This window comes from Thamnophis elegans, chromosome 1 (assembly GCF_009769535.1).
Source record: "Thamnophis elegans isolate rThaEle1 chromosome 1, rThaEle1.pri, whole genome shotgun sequence".
Lineage (NCBI taxonomy): Eukaryota > Metazoa > Chordata > Lepidosauria > Squamata > Colubridae > Thamnophis > Thamnophis elegans.
Window position 1 is genome coordinate 129,704,279 of NC_045541.1, and position 18,383 is coordinate 129,722,661.

At 46.0% G+C, this 18,383-nt stretch overlaps 1 protein-coding gene across 2 annotated transcripts; it reads right to left on the minus strand.

Annotated features, from left to right (window-relative positions):
• Positions 1-10,186: 10,186 nt before the first annotated feature.
• Positions 10,187-16,542, minus strand: FOXA1 (forkhead box A1). 2 transcript variants are annotated; one of them, XM_032231024.1, is made up of 3 exons: positions 16,028-16,542; positions 13,083-13,222; positions 10,187-12,953 (listed from the first exon to the last, which is right to left on the minus strand). In XM_032231024.1, exon 3 carries the CDS (start codon positions 12,924-12,926, stop codon positions 11,724-11,726), a length of 1,203 nt encoding a protein of 400 aa, XP_032086915.1. In that variant the 5' UTR covers positions 12,927-12,953; positions 13,083-13,222; positions 16,028-16,542; the 3' UTR covers positions 10,187-11,723. The 2 variants fall into 2 exon arrangements, with proteins under 2 accessions (XP_032086915.1, XP_032086907.1); XM_032231016.1 differs by lacking the exon at positions 13,083-13,222 and having other exon boundaries at positions 16,028-16,540.
• Positions 16,543-18,383: the final 1,841 nt, after the last annotated feature.

Consider the following 18,383-nt stretch of genomic DNA (forward strand, 5'->3'; position numbering starts at 1 on the left):
AGATTTTTCTGTTCTGTTCAGTTGTCTCTACCATCTAACAGTTTTGATAGTGGTAGCCCATTATTTTGGGAGGACACCATATTGGAAAAGGCAGTTCTCATAATGTGGACAATTGCATATTGTTTATATTGATTGTCTTGTGAATTTCCTATTCTGAATTTGGGGATCTGTAGTCCTCATATTATTGGACTCCAACATCTATCAATCCCAGCCAGCCAGTTGTTAGGGGAGATGGGAATTGTAGTCCAGCAATAACTTGAAGGTCATAAATTCAACCATCCAGTATTAAAAGTTAATAAGTAGTTGCTATTATAGACCATGAGAGGTGCTACAGAGAGATTCCTATTGATATGAAAAAGCGGGGAAAGAATTAAGCAGTGAACATTGAAGCAGAATAATTCAGTTGATAACATTTGGAATAGCTGCGATTTACATAATTTATATAAGACACATTACCTTTTCCTGAAAGCAGAACATTGCTAAAAAGGATTTTGAGATGGGGTTAACTCTAAGTGTCTTAGGTTCATTTCCCCTAGCTGTGTGTTTTCACCCTCCTCTTACTTCAATTGGAGCTGCAGCACATGATGTGTTTAGGCTGGAATGTGTGGATTTGTTGACATTCAAATACTTGGCCTTAGCCAGTTTCTTAGAGAGGTGACAGCTGAATTCATTTCATTTAAGCACAAAGCTAGCAGGTCTGTACACACTTTCTGGAAACTCTGTTCAGTGGGACTTACTTCCAAGTAACTTCATGGACTCCTGCTGTAAGATGACTCCAGCATCAGATTTAAAGTTAAGAGAGTTGGATTTGTTGTATAAATTTGTAGTGGAAAAATCAAGTAGAAATGGATGTCATGTTGCTAATCTCCACTAATGATCCTGGAATAGTGTTCAGGCACTAAATACAGAAGCATAAATTAAGTAGTAAATCCCACCTACCTATAATTGGTCACTCAGTCACATTGTGTGCAGAAGAAAAGATTTGCCTATTAAGAACATGTTGCATCTGTAATGAACTGGTTTTGAATGGTCTTTGGAAGTTAATGTGCCCTTACATAGAAATCTGTCAGTTTTAGTGGCACCTACCTCCAAATAACCAGCACATTTCAGTCAACAGGATGATCTGAATGTTATGTACTTTTTTGGGGATTTCTTAATTTTTAACAAGTATCTTGAGAATTGCTGCAAACGTACTGTGATCCAGCGTAGACATGAAGATGCTGTAAAGCCCATCTTCATTATTGTAATATCAGAACAACCATGGTTGGATGGTGTAAATTATTAGTGAGAAAGAAGGCAGAATCCAGAGTTGGTTCCTGATCATTGGACAAGTGTGCTGTCTTCCTTCTGGGTGAAGGAATATCAAGTCTCAAGAGTAAGCAAAAGTTCAGACTGTTTAACACTTTAAAAAAATTTCCCCCCATCTCCCCAACTTAAAACTGAGTTGTAGCGGTGGGTCTTTCCTGCTTGGTAATGTTCAAAAGTGAAGCAGTTTAAAATACCATTGACAATTTAAAATGGCAATTAATTGGGCTGTGCAATATTGAAATCATTCTTGCTTTACAGTAGGAACAACCGTTAGCTGAAACTAGATACTTTGCTAGATATCTATATCCATATATATAATATGTAGGTCTTACTCTCACATAAATATACACAAGATTATAATCTTAATTGCTGTGATCTCAGCTTTCAGTCCCACCCTACTTGCAATGCACTTTGCTTGATCTCCAGCTGTTGCACCGTTTGTCTTTTGCTCGGTTTCCAGTAGAAACGCCAAAGAGGTTGCAAAGCATTCCATGTGGCTATTGGAATATATTCTTTGCCATTCTTTTTTCCCCCTCCGCCCCCCCCCTCTTTCCATGGGGAATGAAAACGAAATCAAAGTGCAAGCCTACATTGGGATGCGCTGTAAGTGAGCTTCAGTAAATGAGATCTTTACTTTGGGTTGCAAACCTATACACACACCCTTGGGAGTGAGTTTGATTTAATTCAATGGGTTTTTGTTTCTGACTAGACATGTATAGGATTTCATGGCTAATATACTTTGGTAATTAATCAGAGGGGGCGGGGGTCTTCTTTCCAAGTCAATGCAGTGTTTGCCTATTTGCATTTTGCTCCTACACTTGAACTGTACGGTGCTCTAATATATTGTACTTGGTACATTTTTCTCTATTCTAACAGTAACAATGCAGTCCTAGTTGTTTCTAAAGGGAGGAAAGAGGCTGAATTTCTTTTAAGTTTGTAATTTGATCAGAAAGAACTTTTGCCAACATCTTCACCTTGAGATAAATAGTTCAATGAGAAAATCTAAAATCAACTATGTAATTATTTCTGCTGCCCCCTATTTTAAACAGATAAATAAATGTTTGTCAAATCAGTGGAAAGAATATGATCTTTGATTCGAAAATAATACAACATTCCTAGAGTTCTAAACTTTAAACTGAACTTTAAAGAAAAAGCTATCACAGCTACGAGTCTCTTGTATCTTCGTTTCTAAACGGGCTAGGCTAATAATGCAGACCCTCATGAAACAAATGGACTGGTACCCGAATTATTCGGTTTTAGTGTGTGAGACATGAACCTGCCTTAAATGAGTCTCTTATCTTGAAACTAGAAAGGAATCTCGGTTCGACTCACTACTTCGCCTATTTAATATCCGGATAGAAACAGCTGGTCTATTAAGTGGAATGGACTATTTCAACATTCAAGATCGCAGCCCATCAATTCCATCCCCAGACTACTTCAGCTGAAATACTTGGACGTAATATTAAATAAAGTTATCTAGGAATAATCAACGGTGATCTTAAATGGATTGATTTCTGAGTAGATATGCCTGTCTTGAATTGGGTTAGGGTTTAGTTACGTAACTGGACTTAACAAGAAATGGGAAGGAAAGGGACCTGTTTTTCCCCGGACAGAGCAGCTTTGAAGGACTTTTGCACGCAATACAAAACCTGCACGTTGGCTCTCAGGTCCCCTGTCAGTCTTGAGTTCCTTTCCGGTTAAGGTTGCAGCAGGCTTTGATAGGGACACACAGGGAGGGGGGTACCTGGCAGCAGGCGTTCCCCTTTTTTTTCAGGGCAACCTGTTTCCCCAAAGAGTTGATGGAGAAGAAATTCAGCTTCCTGGGGAAAATATCTGTGACGAGCCTGGGGGATTTGGAATCTGGGACGCAAAGCCGAGTAATTCAGCCGCACCAACACGTTTGGGAAGTGTCAGGAAGCAGGAAGGGGGTTTGCCATTCCGACTGAAATGCGCAACACCAGAGAGCTGGGTAGTTTGTTCTGTCCAAAGTTCAAAACGTGGAATTCACGCCCAGGTTGTCTTTCAGGCGCTCGCGCGCACACATGCGTCAAGGGAGGAGAGGGTCTCGCAGGCTTGGGACCAAAATGGCACTTCCCGGGAAATAGAAACGTTGCTTTCGGATAATCTGACCTTAACTATCACAGGCTGCAGAATAATGTTGGGAGGGGGGAGAGAAAGAGAGCCTTCGGAGAGAACAAAGGCGGCTTTCCATTTCGTCGTTCTTCTTTCTTCCCTTGGCTTTCCATTGCTGGCCTGCCGGGAAAAACGGCGGCCGATTTGTAGTTTCGTCAGAGTGGAGGAATTGCGCTCCTTCTACTTTTCCGAGTGGTTTCTTGAGCAGTTTGTGGTACAGTAGGAAACCCAGCAATTAAAAAAAAAAACCCTTAAGGTCGGAGGAAGGGACCCTGCCCTCTACAGTAATCCTTAAAATAGCTGCTTAGAAGTTAAATCCCACCGAATGGGAGACCACTTTCTTCCAAGAAGAAGGGCACCGCAATGCAACCGGTATCTCCTAGGAAGAACCCAACTCCTCCCCCCACCTAAATGCAGCTGTTTGGTAGGCAACCTAGTTCCAAAGGTTGCATATTACTTTAGTTGAGGAAAGCTTCCAACTCTCTCTGCCTTCTGCCCGAAAGGGCTATTCTACCGAAATCATCTGTATTTTGAGATTATAAACTTGGTCTACACGGGCAAGATCCTGGAGCCAAGCTGCACAATATTCGACTTTGGTTTAACATCATAGCTCTCCAGTATTGATGAGGGAATCACATTGTACACTTCGCATTTTGCGTTAAGGCTGGTGGGGAAATCAATTCATTACTGGATGTGGGTATTAAAGAGTCCTCGTTTTTGGCACAGGACCTTGTTTTCACTGCAAACAATTCAGTCCTGCTCAATGTAAAGGCACACACGTTTAAATACCGAGTACATTCCCTCAATGCAATGCAAATCCATTCAAATCTGGAAAAGGTTCTTTTCCTGACTTCTATAGGATGTGGATGGAACCCACAGTGGACCAACTTTAAGAATTTGTGCTAAAGTGATGTTTAAAAACAGGTTGTGCTGTCTACATAACGCATATTGGAAGGGGAAAAGGCAAAAGGATTTTCCAGCAATCTCAAAAAAGGTTCAAGTGTAGTTAAACTGGTATTGATGAAGTAGTCACTATTTAAAGAATCTTCCATTCAAAACTATTCTCCAGCTCATTTTTTATAAATAAAAAATACACTGTTGTATGCCTTTGTATGCTTATATATATCATAATATACTGGTGTCCAAATTAAAAATGGTTTGTCCTGCTGATTTAAATCATGCTTCTTCCAAATCGGTGGCTTTGGATCATATTCTTGGAGGACATGTTCAGTAAATTAACATCAAATATCACCTTGTAACTCAGGTATCCAAAATTCTGAAATATTTCCCGCAACATATTCCTTTAAATTAAGTTGGTTTAGAAATAAGTTAAAATGTAAGAATTTGTAATAATTGTAAATACACTTGTTTTAGCATCTTTCTTTAATCCTGTGTATTCGTCCTGAAACCATTGGATGCACTTAAAAAAAAATACAAGCTTAATATTAATTTGATGAGCCAATGCAATTTGTGGATTATTCAGCCCTTTTCTCAAATCAAGTTTAAATTAAATTTGAGTATTACAGCTTGAAGAACGAATTACATTATGGGTTTTTCTTTCAAGGAAGAATATTTAATTTACTTTATTCATTCATTTACACGTTCATTTATAATTTTAAAAGATGTTTCTATATAACCAGGTTTGGGGCTTGACTCAATTATCTTCTGTTAACTTTTTTTAAAAGAAAAAGAAACTGTAAATGTGTCTGATGAGTAAATCTGGAAAGGATTTTAAAAAGTGGGATATTTTCTGGTGCATGTGATTTATTTTAGAATTTCAAAGTTACTAATTACCTGGGGAAAAGGCTCCCAAAACATATCTCCTGGTCTGAACCCGAAATGTTATAAACGTTCCCTTCGCCTGCCTGCCTGCCTCTCCTCGCCCCCCCCTTGATTGTTTGGGTTCTTTACACCAGCCAAAATCCAGTTAGCTCTCTTAAAGGCTTCAGTAATATGCTGAATTACTCCCTGCTTGAGTTTAATGGAGTTAAATGAGCCTGAATGATGGCAACAGTTTTAGCTGTCTAGCACGTGCCTTATTAAAGACGGTAATTGCATTTGAAAAGGAAAGACATTTCCTGGATCCGCAGGAAGAAAGTCAAAGAGCTTCTGCCCTGAAACTGGAATCTACCTAGCTTTTTGGCGTTCTGTGGGACCCTGTAGATCAACATCCCCCCCCACAAAAAAAATGAAATTGGCCTTGATTGACATTGCTGGGAAAAGTAGATATCCACCTTTAAATTGACCACAAATGAGATTTTTAAACTAGAGAATGGCCCTTGCAAGAACACCTTTTCCTTTTGTCTTCTAAATAAAAAATGTTTTAGAGAGCGAGGGTGATAACTGAAAGTTTGTCCACCGAAAAAGTTTTGTTTTCCTTCTGCTGGCTTGACGTGACATAAAAATATATGCAAGAATGGCTTTAGGAGTGAAACGCTACAAACAAAAATAAAACTGTAAACTCTACCCAGCAGTGAATTAACTCTCATCTTCCATGCACCCCTGTTTTGACTTAGATATAATTTCCTCTTTATATTCACTATTTCTGTGCTAAGTTGGTGGGTGGGGGATGTTTATATTTTAGGCTTTCTAACAATTTTTCATCTTTCACAAACTACCTTAAATATATCCCCATGGCAATCAGTCTCCTTAACTGATCTGGGGATATCGATCCACTAAAAATCAAGAAACCACATTCCCTGGCAATTAGAAAAAAGCAAATAAAACCGTAGTCCATAAAATATGCAGGTGCGCGTGGCTGTAAAGATACTTATAGGCGCATGCATCTACTTATTCTCCAACTCCTTTGATTAAGAGTAAAGGTCACATATGGATTGATTTTTTTTCTCCTCCTCTTGAAACGCTAGGCATTAGCCAATAGAAGTTTCTGCTCTTCTCCGTATGCTTTGCAATAATAAGGGAGAAATGAAGCCGTACAGCCTTTTTTTATATTATTATTAGTCAGGCTCCTAGCATGTCTTCCAACTAAGCTGCATAAGCTATATTCTAGGCTGAAGGTTGAACCCCCAACACTCACCTTTTTAGTTCCTTAATTTTTTTGTAAAAAGAGGGGAGGGAAGAGATTCACTAAGGTAAATAATAAGCTAAGGTGAATGGGGGGGGAAGTGTGAATGGTCAGAATTAAGTCACCAGGTTGCCTGGCCTGTTTTTCTTGGTCGCTCCATCTAGAAAGGTTGGGCATTGTTGAAAGAATTGAGTTTCATCATCAGAAAGTGGGTTCTTTAAGGAGCAATCCTCTTTTCACTTCCTACACTTCAAACGTGCTGGATTCTCAAGTCTCATTTTTCTCAGCTGGCTGGAGATTATGGTTGTTGGGAGCCTCGAGGACATTTGATGGAGAAGAACTGAAGTGGGTAACGCTTTTGCAACAACTAACTCCCCAATGTTTTGCAAAGCAGATAAAAATGTCTCTGAGAAGGACAACTATGCCATTTATTTTTCAAGGTCCAAGCCAAGTTGGTACTGTCCTTGAGACCCGCGGTCTAAATCATCTGAAGCCAGCGGCCTTGAATTAAAAACATTCACTTTAAATTATTTTATTGTATTATAATAAAGTATTCTTAGGATGCGATCTTAAGACAATGCCCAGCAGAAAATGCCTGATTAAATAACGCTTTACTCAAAAAGTAGCCAAATCGGTTAGTTACAATTCCTGAATCTTGCCATTAACTTTTGAGAAGGCCTGCCACAAAGTTAGTCCTAGATGCGATTCTTAAGTACTTCCCGAAAGAAAGCAGGTTACGGCCCATTCCCCGTTGACTCGGAAGGGGGATCGACCGCGTCTCGAGAAAAGCCCCCCCCTTCCCCCTAAAAGTAAATTAATGCTGGTTCCCTTCTTTCCACTGGAAGTCGGTCGCCGCTGGAGTGGGAGAAGAGTCTTGGTGAAGATGAAGCGTCTTTTCCAAATCCATTCCCGATCCTGAAGCCTCTTTGCTCCGACCAGGCTCAGCCCCATCCCTCGTGTCGTGTCGGATCGAAGAGCTTCCGGGTCTTCCCCGACTGGTTGCGGGAGGGTGGGTCGGTGGGGGAAGCACCAAGGCCCAGTGGAGCGAAAGCCCGCGACTTGGCGAGAGTTGGGCTGATCAAAGCCAGGCGCGAGCTCCAGCTGAGATCTCCTGTCCCTCGACTGTGCAGGATCACACGCAGCCCGGCAAAGATGGGAGGGATCGAGAGAACGGGAGCACGCATTGGAAGACCCCATTTTTACCACGGTTGCCAAGCCAGTCAAAGTAAAAAAAAAAAGGCAAAAGAGAGAGAGAGAGAGAGGAAGAGAGAAGGGGGAGAGCGAGGAGAGGGAGAAGAACGGCACCGGTCTCCTTATGGTGACCAGATAATGCTATGCTGACCTTTTGGTTTTCGGTCTTTATTTCTTCCATCTTGCCTGCAAATCCTGCGTGAATTCCTCTTGCAATCAAACTTTTCTTGAACGTAACAGGGCTTACCTTTGAGTAAACACAGACGAGGGGCTGTGCTGCCGAATTGGGGGATCTGGTGCAAGTAAATGGCTTTGTGGACCCTCGCCATTCTTCCTTTCCAAAATCCCCTCCCCTTCTATGACTATTGTTGTATGTACATTGAGAGCTTACCCACCGGAAACAAATTCACACGCCAATAAAGAATTCTATACCTGAGGACAACTGAAGAAGAGGAGTTGGATCCAAGCCCCATAAATAAGAACCTCTGGGGTGGCTGCATTCTAGGGCGAAGAGACTTACCTTCTGCCCCAACGGCAGCAGCAGCAGCAACTACACTTATAATACAATATTTTTTTATCAGGTTTTCAATTGATTTAGAAAGAGGAGAAAAACTCGTTGGGCCCAATGCCGGTTAGCAGCTTAAACCTCTATTGTGTACAATAGGGCTTATGTGTAAGTAAACTGGCATATGGTCTCTACTGTTGTGCCAAACTTAATAGGACTACTTCTCTGGAAAGGAATAGGATTGCAGTATTGTGTGCATGCAAGAGACACAAATGTGTGTATGTGTGTGGGCAGGTGTACGCATAATACCGTAGTGGCAACAACTGACAAAATTCTGTTCTTTATCCCAACACACCTGAATGGGTCTTTCTTTCTTTCTTTCTTTAGTTCTAAGGGGAAATATTTAAACATTAAGGATGTAGACCTGTGCATGCATGGGATACATGGAATTCACTGAGATTTATTTGCCAAGGAAGATGTCCTGGTGTTGAGTTCCAATAGTAAAGGCAAATACATTTTTCAATGGAAATAAACTCATTAAATGGGATTGCAGCATAGCATGAATACAGATTAAGCTCCACCAAACAGAGGCCTGCTTTCTGCACCATCAACACTCATGGCAGGATAAATACATCAGTGCTTATTTTTTTACTCCATGAGTTTAGTTCAGCATTATAACCTCAATATAAACATATACAGTCCTGAACCACAAATGTACAAAAAGCATGACCACATGCTAAACAGCGGGTCCAATAAAAGCACTGCATGCGCTGGGAAACATATGAATACCCCTGTTTCCATAAGAGTTAATTTCCTAAATATATTGTGAGTACTTCATTTCAAGGGAGATATAAATTGCACTAGAAACAGGATTTAAACTGTTTTCCTATTGCCCCACTAACATGGCGAGTTACATTCCATTAGTAGTAAACCTCCTAAGAAATGTACTCACAACCTTTTGCGTCAAATGCGGCAGATTGTATTTGTGCAGAATTGTTTGCAAGGCTAATAGCCATTATCCACTAAGGTGTTAGCCTTCAGAACTATACAATTAGATTAGGTTCAGAATAAACAGCATTCTGTTCTTTGGGATTGGGGGTGTAAAAAATCACCAAGAATCCCTTTCTAGAATTTACTTCTAGATTGAAAAAAGCCCCAGTCCATTGAAGAAAGTCAAAGTAACATCCCCCCTTTTTTTTAAATATTATAGACAGTGATTATGATTCCAGAACTCACTCAACACATTTCATTTTCCAGTAAAATCAATACAAATATTCCCATTGATACAACCATTACAGGTATTTTTCATGCCAAGTTTTCATTCTAGTAATGAAATTGCTAGAATTTAATTCCTAAATAACAGAAAGGAATCAGTTAGGAAGGGAAGGAGACTTTCCTCTTAAAACTGCGCTTGCTAAAGATCAGTTTATTCTATAAGTCTTTGCCTTCAAACTGAAATAAACTTTGGTGTGCTTGAAGAAAATAAGATATATTGTACAGAAATCCCTAATTCAGTTTTTTTTAATTAAAGCAAATATTTTAGTTTGTGACATTTATAGTAGAATTTGTCTGATATTCAATAAGTTTAATAAATACTTACTACACATCTAACAAGGTGACTCTTTGGAATAAGGTGACAGAAGTCACGGTTCTGTCATTGTTCTCCTAATATATTGCCTTGCCTGGAGAGGGGGGAAAACTGCCAACAATTCCTTTTGTTTACCCCTGTCTTCCTCTTTGAACTCTAGGTTCATTTTTAACTGGCCTAGAAGTAAATATTCTTTCAATAATGGAATAAAGTAAAAGAAAAACCAAAATCCATTCATTGATAATATTTGATTTATTTAAAGTCCTTAACTGGAAATGATAAAAAAAAATTAAAAGGAGAGGGGGGAAAAACATGCTCCATGGCTTATATTTTCATAAAAAAACCGCAAAAGAATCAAAACATTTTTTTTTCAATTACAATCACATTTATTATAAAATTAAGATTTTTTTCTATTTTCTTTAAAATGGTGTGTCATTTTAAAACCGTTTATTTAAAGCACTTTCAAGCTGTCAAGAAGAAAGTATAAACCGTGCAAATAAATTAAGAATATTGTAAAGGCAAATGGAGGGGGGGGGAGGACGGGAACCAAAAAGGGGAAGGGGAGAAACCCGTCTGGCTACGCTGAAACATCATGTAAAAACTGAAGAAAGTGCATTAACACTGGATGAACGTGCTAACAAACTGTAGGATAGAATTAAGCGACCTCAAAAAAAAAAAATTCAGGAAGGTGGTGAATGATCTGATGAAAGCAGCCTCGGAGCATCTCCCAGTTCAGAATATTCTTCCACGCAGGACTCGAACAATAATAGTCCTAGAGTTCTGGAACCCACGGAGGGGGTGGGGTGGGGTGGGGTGGGGGAAGCTCCGAGATTAAATAACCAAGTCATCCATGTAGTCAAGGGATTTCCTGATGCTGAAGGAGACTCCTTAGTAGCAGCTTGTGGGAAGTGGAGGGAGGGGAGGGGAGCTGAAATAATAGTAACATGCCTTAAAAGGCTGTGTGACCTGTACAGTTCTGTATCCTATCCAGATCCCATTGGAAATGCAGGAGACCCCTTTTCTCTCTTCCACTTGCCATCTGTGCTCTGTCCCTTTACAAGGCAAGGGGGGGAGGGGTGTTCGGGACCTGTCACCCGTGCTTCCTTGGGGTCAGTGTGTCTGCGGGGGAGGGGATGGGGCAAGTCCAGCAGCGCGTGAAACGAACGCCCTTTCCCTAAGTCTCAAAACGGGGGCAAGTTCTCCCTCTCTGCGCTGCATCCTTCAAAGGGCCGGATTCCTAACCTAATGTCAACTCTCCACCTCTTGACCGGGAAGAGCTACACGCAGGCCAGTAAGTCCGGGCTCAACTTCGACTTACTGCATCCATTCTCGGGGCTGGGAAATACCCCCACTCTCCCCCAACGCAGAGGCTTCCCAGAAGCCACCCACGCCCGGAGGAGAGCGGCGCGGGCTTCCAGGGTCCAGATTCGGCTTTTCCCAAGCAACCCTTTTCCTATTGAAAAATCCCCCGCCCCACCCAATTTTGGCAAGATTGCTTCCAAGGAGGGGAAACGCAACCAATTATGAGTTTCAAAATGGAAGCCTCGCTTGCTTGGTTCAATGGTCAAGCAAGGGAGGTATGTATAGATACATATACATATACATATACATATACATATACATATACATATACATATACATATACATATACATATACATATACATATATACATATACAGGGCTCGTCTAGGAGAGCCGGGCTGGGATCTGCTGGACTGGTCAAGCCGAAACCGGAGAAACGGGACGCACGGGCGGCGTGCCTTATCCGAGCCGCCCCGGGAATAAAGTAACAGTCCTTTCGCTTACTGTGTGATTCGTTTGCCTTTCGGTTTTCCGTGGCACGGATCGCGGGCTGGAGGGGGGGGGGAGGCAAGCGGACGGCCAGTTTGGGCAGAGATCTAAGGAGAGACGCAGACGAGGGCGGGAGGGAGGGAGGATTCCGCTCGCTTGACCCTCCAGTCCCACCCGGCCGGCTAAGAGGTGTTCAGCACCGGTCTGGAATACACACCTTGGTAGTAGGAGGGCTCCAGGGCCGAGGGCTCAATGGCTCCCCTCCCGCCCATGGAAGCGCTGCTGAGGGGCAACCCGCCAGGCAGGCAGGCCCCGTAGGAGGAATATTGCAGCGCTTGCTCGTAGGCTTTGAAGTCCAGCTTGTGCTGCTGTTCGGAGGAGGACATGAGGTTGTTGATGGAGAAGGGGTGGTTGAAAGAATAGTGGGGGTCGCCCTTCAGGTGCAGCTGCGGCTCGTGGGGTCCCAGCGCGTGGCCCGGGTGACTCAAGGGGGCCAAGGCGGGCCCGCCGGGGACCGAGGCTGCTACTGCAGCCGCCGCCGCGGCCACGGAGGGCTTCAGCTCGGCTCCGTTCCCGTTTTGGTCCAGGGCTTGCGGGCTGCCGGCGCTGTGGCTGGACGGGGCGGCCTCCAGCTGCCCTCCTTTGCCTTGGCCTCGGTGCAAGGGAGAGCTGGCCCCGCCCGGGTCTTTCCTTCCCTCGCCTCCGCCCGAGCCGCCCTTGGCCCCGGCTTGCTTTTCGCACTTGAAGCGCTTCTGGCGCCGGAGGTAGCAGCCGTTCTCGAACATGTTGCCCGAGTCCGGGTGCAGCGTCCAGTAAGAGCCTTTGCCCGGCTTGTCCGGCGAGCGGGCGACCTTGACGAAGCAGTCGTTGAAGGAAAGCGAGTGGCGGATCGAGTTCTGCCAGCGCTGCTGGTTTTGGCGGTAGTAAGGGAAGAGGTCCATGATCCACTGGTAGATCTCGCTCAGCGTCAGCATCTTGCTGGGCGCCTGCTGGATGGCCATGGTGATGAGCGAGATGTACGAGTAGGGCGGCTTGGCGTGCGGGTAGCTGCGCTTGAAGCTCTTGGCGTCGCGGCCGCGGCTCAGGTTGGAGGAGGCGTAGCCCATGGGGCTCATGCAGGGTCCCATGGCCCCGTAGGCGCCCAGTCCGTTCAGCGAAGCCTGCGGGCCGCCCATGGCGTTCATGCCCCCGGGACTCAGGGCCGACCCCATGGCTGACATACTGTTCATGCTGGCTCCGGTTCCGCCGGGGCTCAAGCCGGCCCCCAGGCTCGGGTTGGCATAGGACATATTGAAGGAACCCGACGTCATATTGCCGCTGGTGGTCATGGCGTTCATGCTCATGTAGCTGTTCATGGAATTCATGGAGCCCAGGCCGGAATTCATGTTGCTCACTGGCACCGTCGAATAGGCCTGCGGAGGGAGCACAGGTTAAAAACGGGCTCTTCTGACCCTGCCGCCCTGCCCTGCCATATGGTCCCGCGTTCCCACCATGTGGCCCCCGAATTTCCCCTTGGAGAATGTATTCCCCATGCTGCCGACCTTTCCAGCTCATCCTTGTGTTGCAAGGAGAAAAGGTGAGCGAACCCAGCCTTCTGAAGCGCGAGATTCCGCAGAAAAGCAATGCCCAGCTTTTATCCCCACGCTTTCCAAATGGATACTAGTTTCCGCACTGTCGGTTGCTAAGAAAACCGGGGAAGTGGCAGAAAACATACATGCGTATTATTCACTGTAAGAATGGCACGCATCCGAAATACTTAGGCCAATATAATAATAATGATATAAACATTTTGGCTGCATTGGCTGCGTTGATTAGGGAGCTGAGGGTACTATAAACATATATTATGCAGTACAGATGGGTGGCTTCACAGGCACCCACAAGCCCAGGTTCCCTTTTCAGAAAGGAAAGTAAGTTTTGCCCAGAGCCAGATTTGCAGAGCTGGGATCCCCCTTGCACAAATTGCGACCTGAGATTTTAAAGAGGGGTTCGACTAAGCGCCCAGGTTAAAGATCTGGAGAGATGTGGAAAACATCCGCCCAAATTCCCAAGGCGGAAGCAGATTGGAAACGAGAAACCTGCAAGGCCCAAATTTTCACCGCCTTTTGGGCCAAACAGCTAACTTTCCTGGAATCCAGTCCCCAAATCGGAGGGAGCCTCCAAACACGTTTCCCACCTGGGAAACGTGGCTTCATTGAAGACCCACTCAGTTTTTTTTCTTTTCAAAATCTGAGGGCAGTGAAGATTTCACTGGAGTCGCCTCTGAAGAGAACGAGGCAAACCCTTTTCACGCCCAGGCGGCCCACTGGGCCAGCCCCACTCACCGCGCAGGACCCCGGACAAGGGAAATGGTAGAGGGCAAGCGGCCTAAACCACACAAGCCGGATTTTCCCAGCTCCCCACCGTCCCCGAGGGCGCCCAAGAGAAGCCGAGGCCTTCTTATCCGCCAGGGAACCTCGAAGCCAAGAAAGCGAGATCGCCGCTTTTTCTCAGCCCCGAACCCCCCTCGCGCTCCTTCGCTTGCTGCCTCTAGGCTTCTCCTTCGGGGGGGGGGCGTTGGGGAAACGGTATGGACGGTAACTTCGGAGCAGGGGACCGGGGAATGTCCAAAATCAAACAAATGATCCTGTTATTAGGGCCAACGTTCTTCTCTTTGCCTTGCAGCCTAGAAGTTTTGATTAAGTGATAAAGGGCAGTCGAAATGCCGACGTTTTTCGAGGTTTTAAATTAAAGACCCTGCCGTAAGGCGCTGTAACAATAATCCTTGGAAAGGCTTAAAGTTTCCCCTTAAAATAATCCAATTACTAAAACATTGATTTACTTTATCACCCCATATTGAAAACTGTGCGGGAAAGATTACGCCTTATAAACTGGTCGCTTAATTAGCTTTGTAAACATCGCCTATATTTGAGCTATATTCTGCGGACTACACCGTCCCACACTATTATGATTATAGTTTTGTATTAGCGGAAATATGTCAAGGAATGGTGATAATTGAATGATAGGCTATGTCCACAATAGAGCTTGCCTAGGCGGAAATGTCAATGCGGGTGGGGGAAGATGCCTGCTTTTTCTCAAATTCTAGGAATCAAACCCAGCCAGAAAATCAGTATCGTCTACCATGAATTGGGGGGAAATGTCTTCCTAAGCACATGCAGTTTTTTACGCGCGTTTTGAACTGAATACGGAAGTAATAGGAATGTGCCAAATTCCTTTCAGTCTAAAAATACTTCCGTATAAAGCAGGATTTAAGTTGAGGGAGAGCTGGCAAATTCTTGTTTGCCGATCTAAGACTCTATATTCGCCTAGGGTGGTCCTCGTTCTATTTTCTCTCCCACCCCACTGGAATACGGGTGAGGCGGGAAGACGCATCCAATGATTTCTGAGCCCCCTTTGACCTTCCTAGCATTAAATCAGAAACCGCTCTAAAAAGGGGCGATGCCAAATGGGACCGGTGGGCTCCTGGCCGCATTGGCCGCGCAGCAAACCCGGATGCTAATTCCGGCCAAGCCGCGCAAAGCAACCCCGTTCCTTGCAACGCGCTTCGGACTGTTTTAACGTCTCATCTCGTCGCTTTCTTTTTCTCCCCCTGTAGGGCTACGTTTCCTGGGTTGCAGCTTTTTAATTTTACGTTCCGCCTTTATTCACCAAAAGGCTCCATTTATCCCCCGGTTAGGGGGTTCACAGGTTCCTCCACCCTCATTGTCCCTTTGCCCGCTTTTGATCCTTTTTTTCCCCAGTCCTTTGGGAGCATATTGTAAAATAAGGAACGTGGACATGAATGGACAATGAAAGTTAGGCTCCTGGTTACGGATCGTATTCTCGACAGCGCCACCCGCCGGGCTCCGGGAGAATTGATTTCTGTTTTATTTTTAATCTCTACCCTTCCACCCCCACCCCACAACTCCGTGAAAGAAGCGTGCGGCAAAGTACACACACACACACACACACAAACACAAAAATGATTATTTTGCCTAGTTAAAGAACAATACTGGCACAGGTGAGGAGTGGGAAGGGGACCAACAAAACGTGAACTGCTGCCCAAGGGGGATGGCGCGGGGGGGTGGGTCCTGATGATTGTTCCCTCCCGGCACGTACACAGAGGCCCTCAATGGAGGGACTCTGGCGCGGTTGGGAGGACCTGGGATTTAGAACTCCGCCGTGTTTCGACGCGTAATCCGAGGAGGTGATCAATAACGTCTACCTCTCCCACCCACCCCGTCGGCTCGATTGCCACTGATCTCCCCCCAGCCCGCATTTCCGCCCGCCCCCTCCCTTGCCCCGTGAGACGATTGGAAATTGTGTAGATTCCTTCCCGGGCTTTGCAGCCAGCTGTAACGCTGGAGAAAGCAGATTTAGTAATGCCGTCGGGAACTGGCGCTTAGGCTCGATTCCCGGGAGTGGAAAGACCCCCTTCTTGGCTGAAGTCCTCCCGGCCACTTCTCGGATCCCACCCCACCCCTCATCCCCCACCCCTGGGTCCGCTCACCTCCTGGGTCTCGGCGTAGTAACTGTTCCACTCGCTTGCGTCGTGCCCTTCCATTTTCACAGTCCCTAACATCCTGGAGGTCAACGTGCGCGGTGTAACCATTCAGTCCCCTCTTGGCGAGCGCGAGGGAGGTCAGGAAAACGGAGCCCCCCCGAGTCTAGCAGAAGCCGGCCCCCGGGGAGGGCTCAGTCAAGCAGGGACGTTGGGTGGCGGCGAGCCACTCGAGAAAGTGAGGAAGTGCCGGCTGGGATGTGAGCGGAGTTGAGCTGAGGTGGATCTTACGTTGCACCAGCCGCCGCCGCCGCTGCCGCCGCCAAAGCAGCGCCCACCTCCTTCTCCTCCTCCTCCTCTTCCTCCTCCTCCTCCCCTCCCCATTTGTCCGCCGCACAAAGACGTTCGCACCTACCAAGCCGCAGATGCACCTGCAAAGCAGGCAGTTCCACTCGGCTTGCAACTCCCCTGGGGCGTCTCTTTATTTGCAAAGCGGTGTAATTGGTTTATGCGGGACGGCGGTGGGGGGGGGGGGAGAAAAGGACAGCGAGCGCCGAGGAGATAAAAAAAAGAATTGGGGCGGGAGAGAGAGAGCGCGCACGCGGGGGGGGGGAGAAACAAACCCAGAGAAAAAGAGGGGGAGGCAGGAAGGAGAGGAGGAGGACAAGCCTTTGGGTTTTAACCCCTCCTCTCCGCCCGCTGCCGCTTGTGAGGGCGGGGGCAATTCCAGGGAAAGGCGGCACTCCTGTCTGTGTTCAAAGAGCATAGCGAGAAGGCGGACGCACGACCCTGCGTAGGAGCTGCCTCTTGGCTCGGACACTTCTTTCCAGAAGGGGAGCAGGGCGGGTGGCTGGCTGCCGTTAAAACCAAGCCAAGAGCCCCGGGTCATATTCTGGACGGCTTCTCCTTTAGAGTTAGGCGCAAATGGCTGCTGTATTAGGCTGCCGTTCTTTAGCAAGAGCGGTTCATCTTGAACTTTGGCAGCGGCGGCTGCTGTTGGGACAGCACAGCAAGCAGCAGCAGAATCAAACTGGGTGCCCAGCATTGCCACCCCCCCCCCCGGTCCTTCCAATGGTGAATAAAAGAAACGGGGCTTTCTCCTGCCCGAGTCGAAGCGCAAGAGGCGGCTTTGGGCACTCAACAAAATCAAGCGCCCCTCCTTGCAAAAGGGAAACTCCAGACACTAAACGCAGCCTTTCATAGACATTATAGCTCTCCTCCCTTTTTCTCCCAGTGGTACCCGCAAAAACATAATAAAATAGACAGTTCCATCTGACCGGGAAAATCTTACCATGGAGGAAAGTTTCAGCATCCCCCCCCCCCCGCTTCCTTTGGGCATTATATTCTCCCTTCGAGCAAAAGGCACCGGCTGGATACACGAGTCACTACTGTGACGTTCAGCCAGTCCAGGCCCAGCGCATTGAGGTCTGAACGGTGGATCCCTTTTGGCCTGAAACCTGCGCTTGGCAAGGGGCCCAGGTGAGTCATTCCCGACCATTTGCATGGCTTTATCCCCTGAGCTCAACCTCCCGCTCCAGCCCCGCGCCTTGCCTGGAAATCGTCACTTAGGAACCGCCCGGGCGAGTCAATAACAGGTGATTGCCACGGGAGATTTGGCGACTAGAGCCAGAAATGGCTGTGGGGCACAAATCTTCGGCTGTCCTCCTGCCGAGGCTTCAGACTAGGTGGCGATTTTCCCTTGCACATTTACTCCCCCTGTCCAGAGTGTTCTACTCTCCTTGATCGGTGGCACTTCACAAAGTATTGGATTTATGGAGGCCTACCAGCATCAAAGAATTACCAAAATGAGTAGTCTTGCTTGCTCTCCCCAGCGCTGGTGGCAAGCAAATGGCCTGGAAAGTAATTTCATGGGAATTAAAGCAAGCGACCCAGGAGAATTTATTCCCAATGTCCCCATGATTTGAAAGTGGGTCTTGGAAGACCACACGATTTTCTGTGGGTTGAATCCAAGCTGAAGTATGTTTTCCTGAATATTTGGCCTCCCTCTCACTGACTTTAGTAGTATAAAATAATTTAACCGGAATCAAAGCCAGGCAATTACAGTAGAGTACTATCAAGTGGGCATTTCCTCGGAGTAGCTACTTTATTTATTTTTCTCATTTCTGAACCCATCTACCTCAAGGACAACCATTTTTCTCAGAATTGAAGGATAAGTGTGCATTAGATGCCGCACAGGAGATGATGGTTTATCAACTCAGCCCACTTCTTGTCCTTTTTACCTTTAAATGCCCCCCTCCCTAATGGCAGTCCTAATTAACATTAGGCTTCAGTGTAAGCCACTTGGAGAAAATAAGGTTCACTGAACTGAACTCCAGATATGCATCGGTTCCAGTAAGAGTTCCTT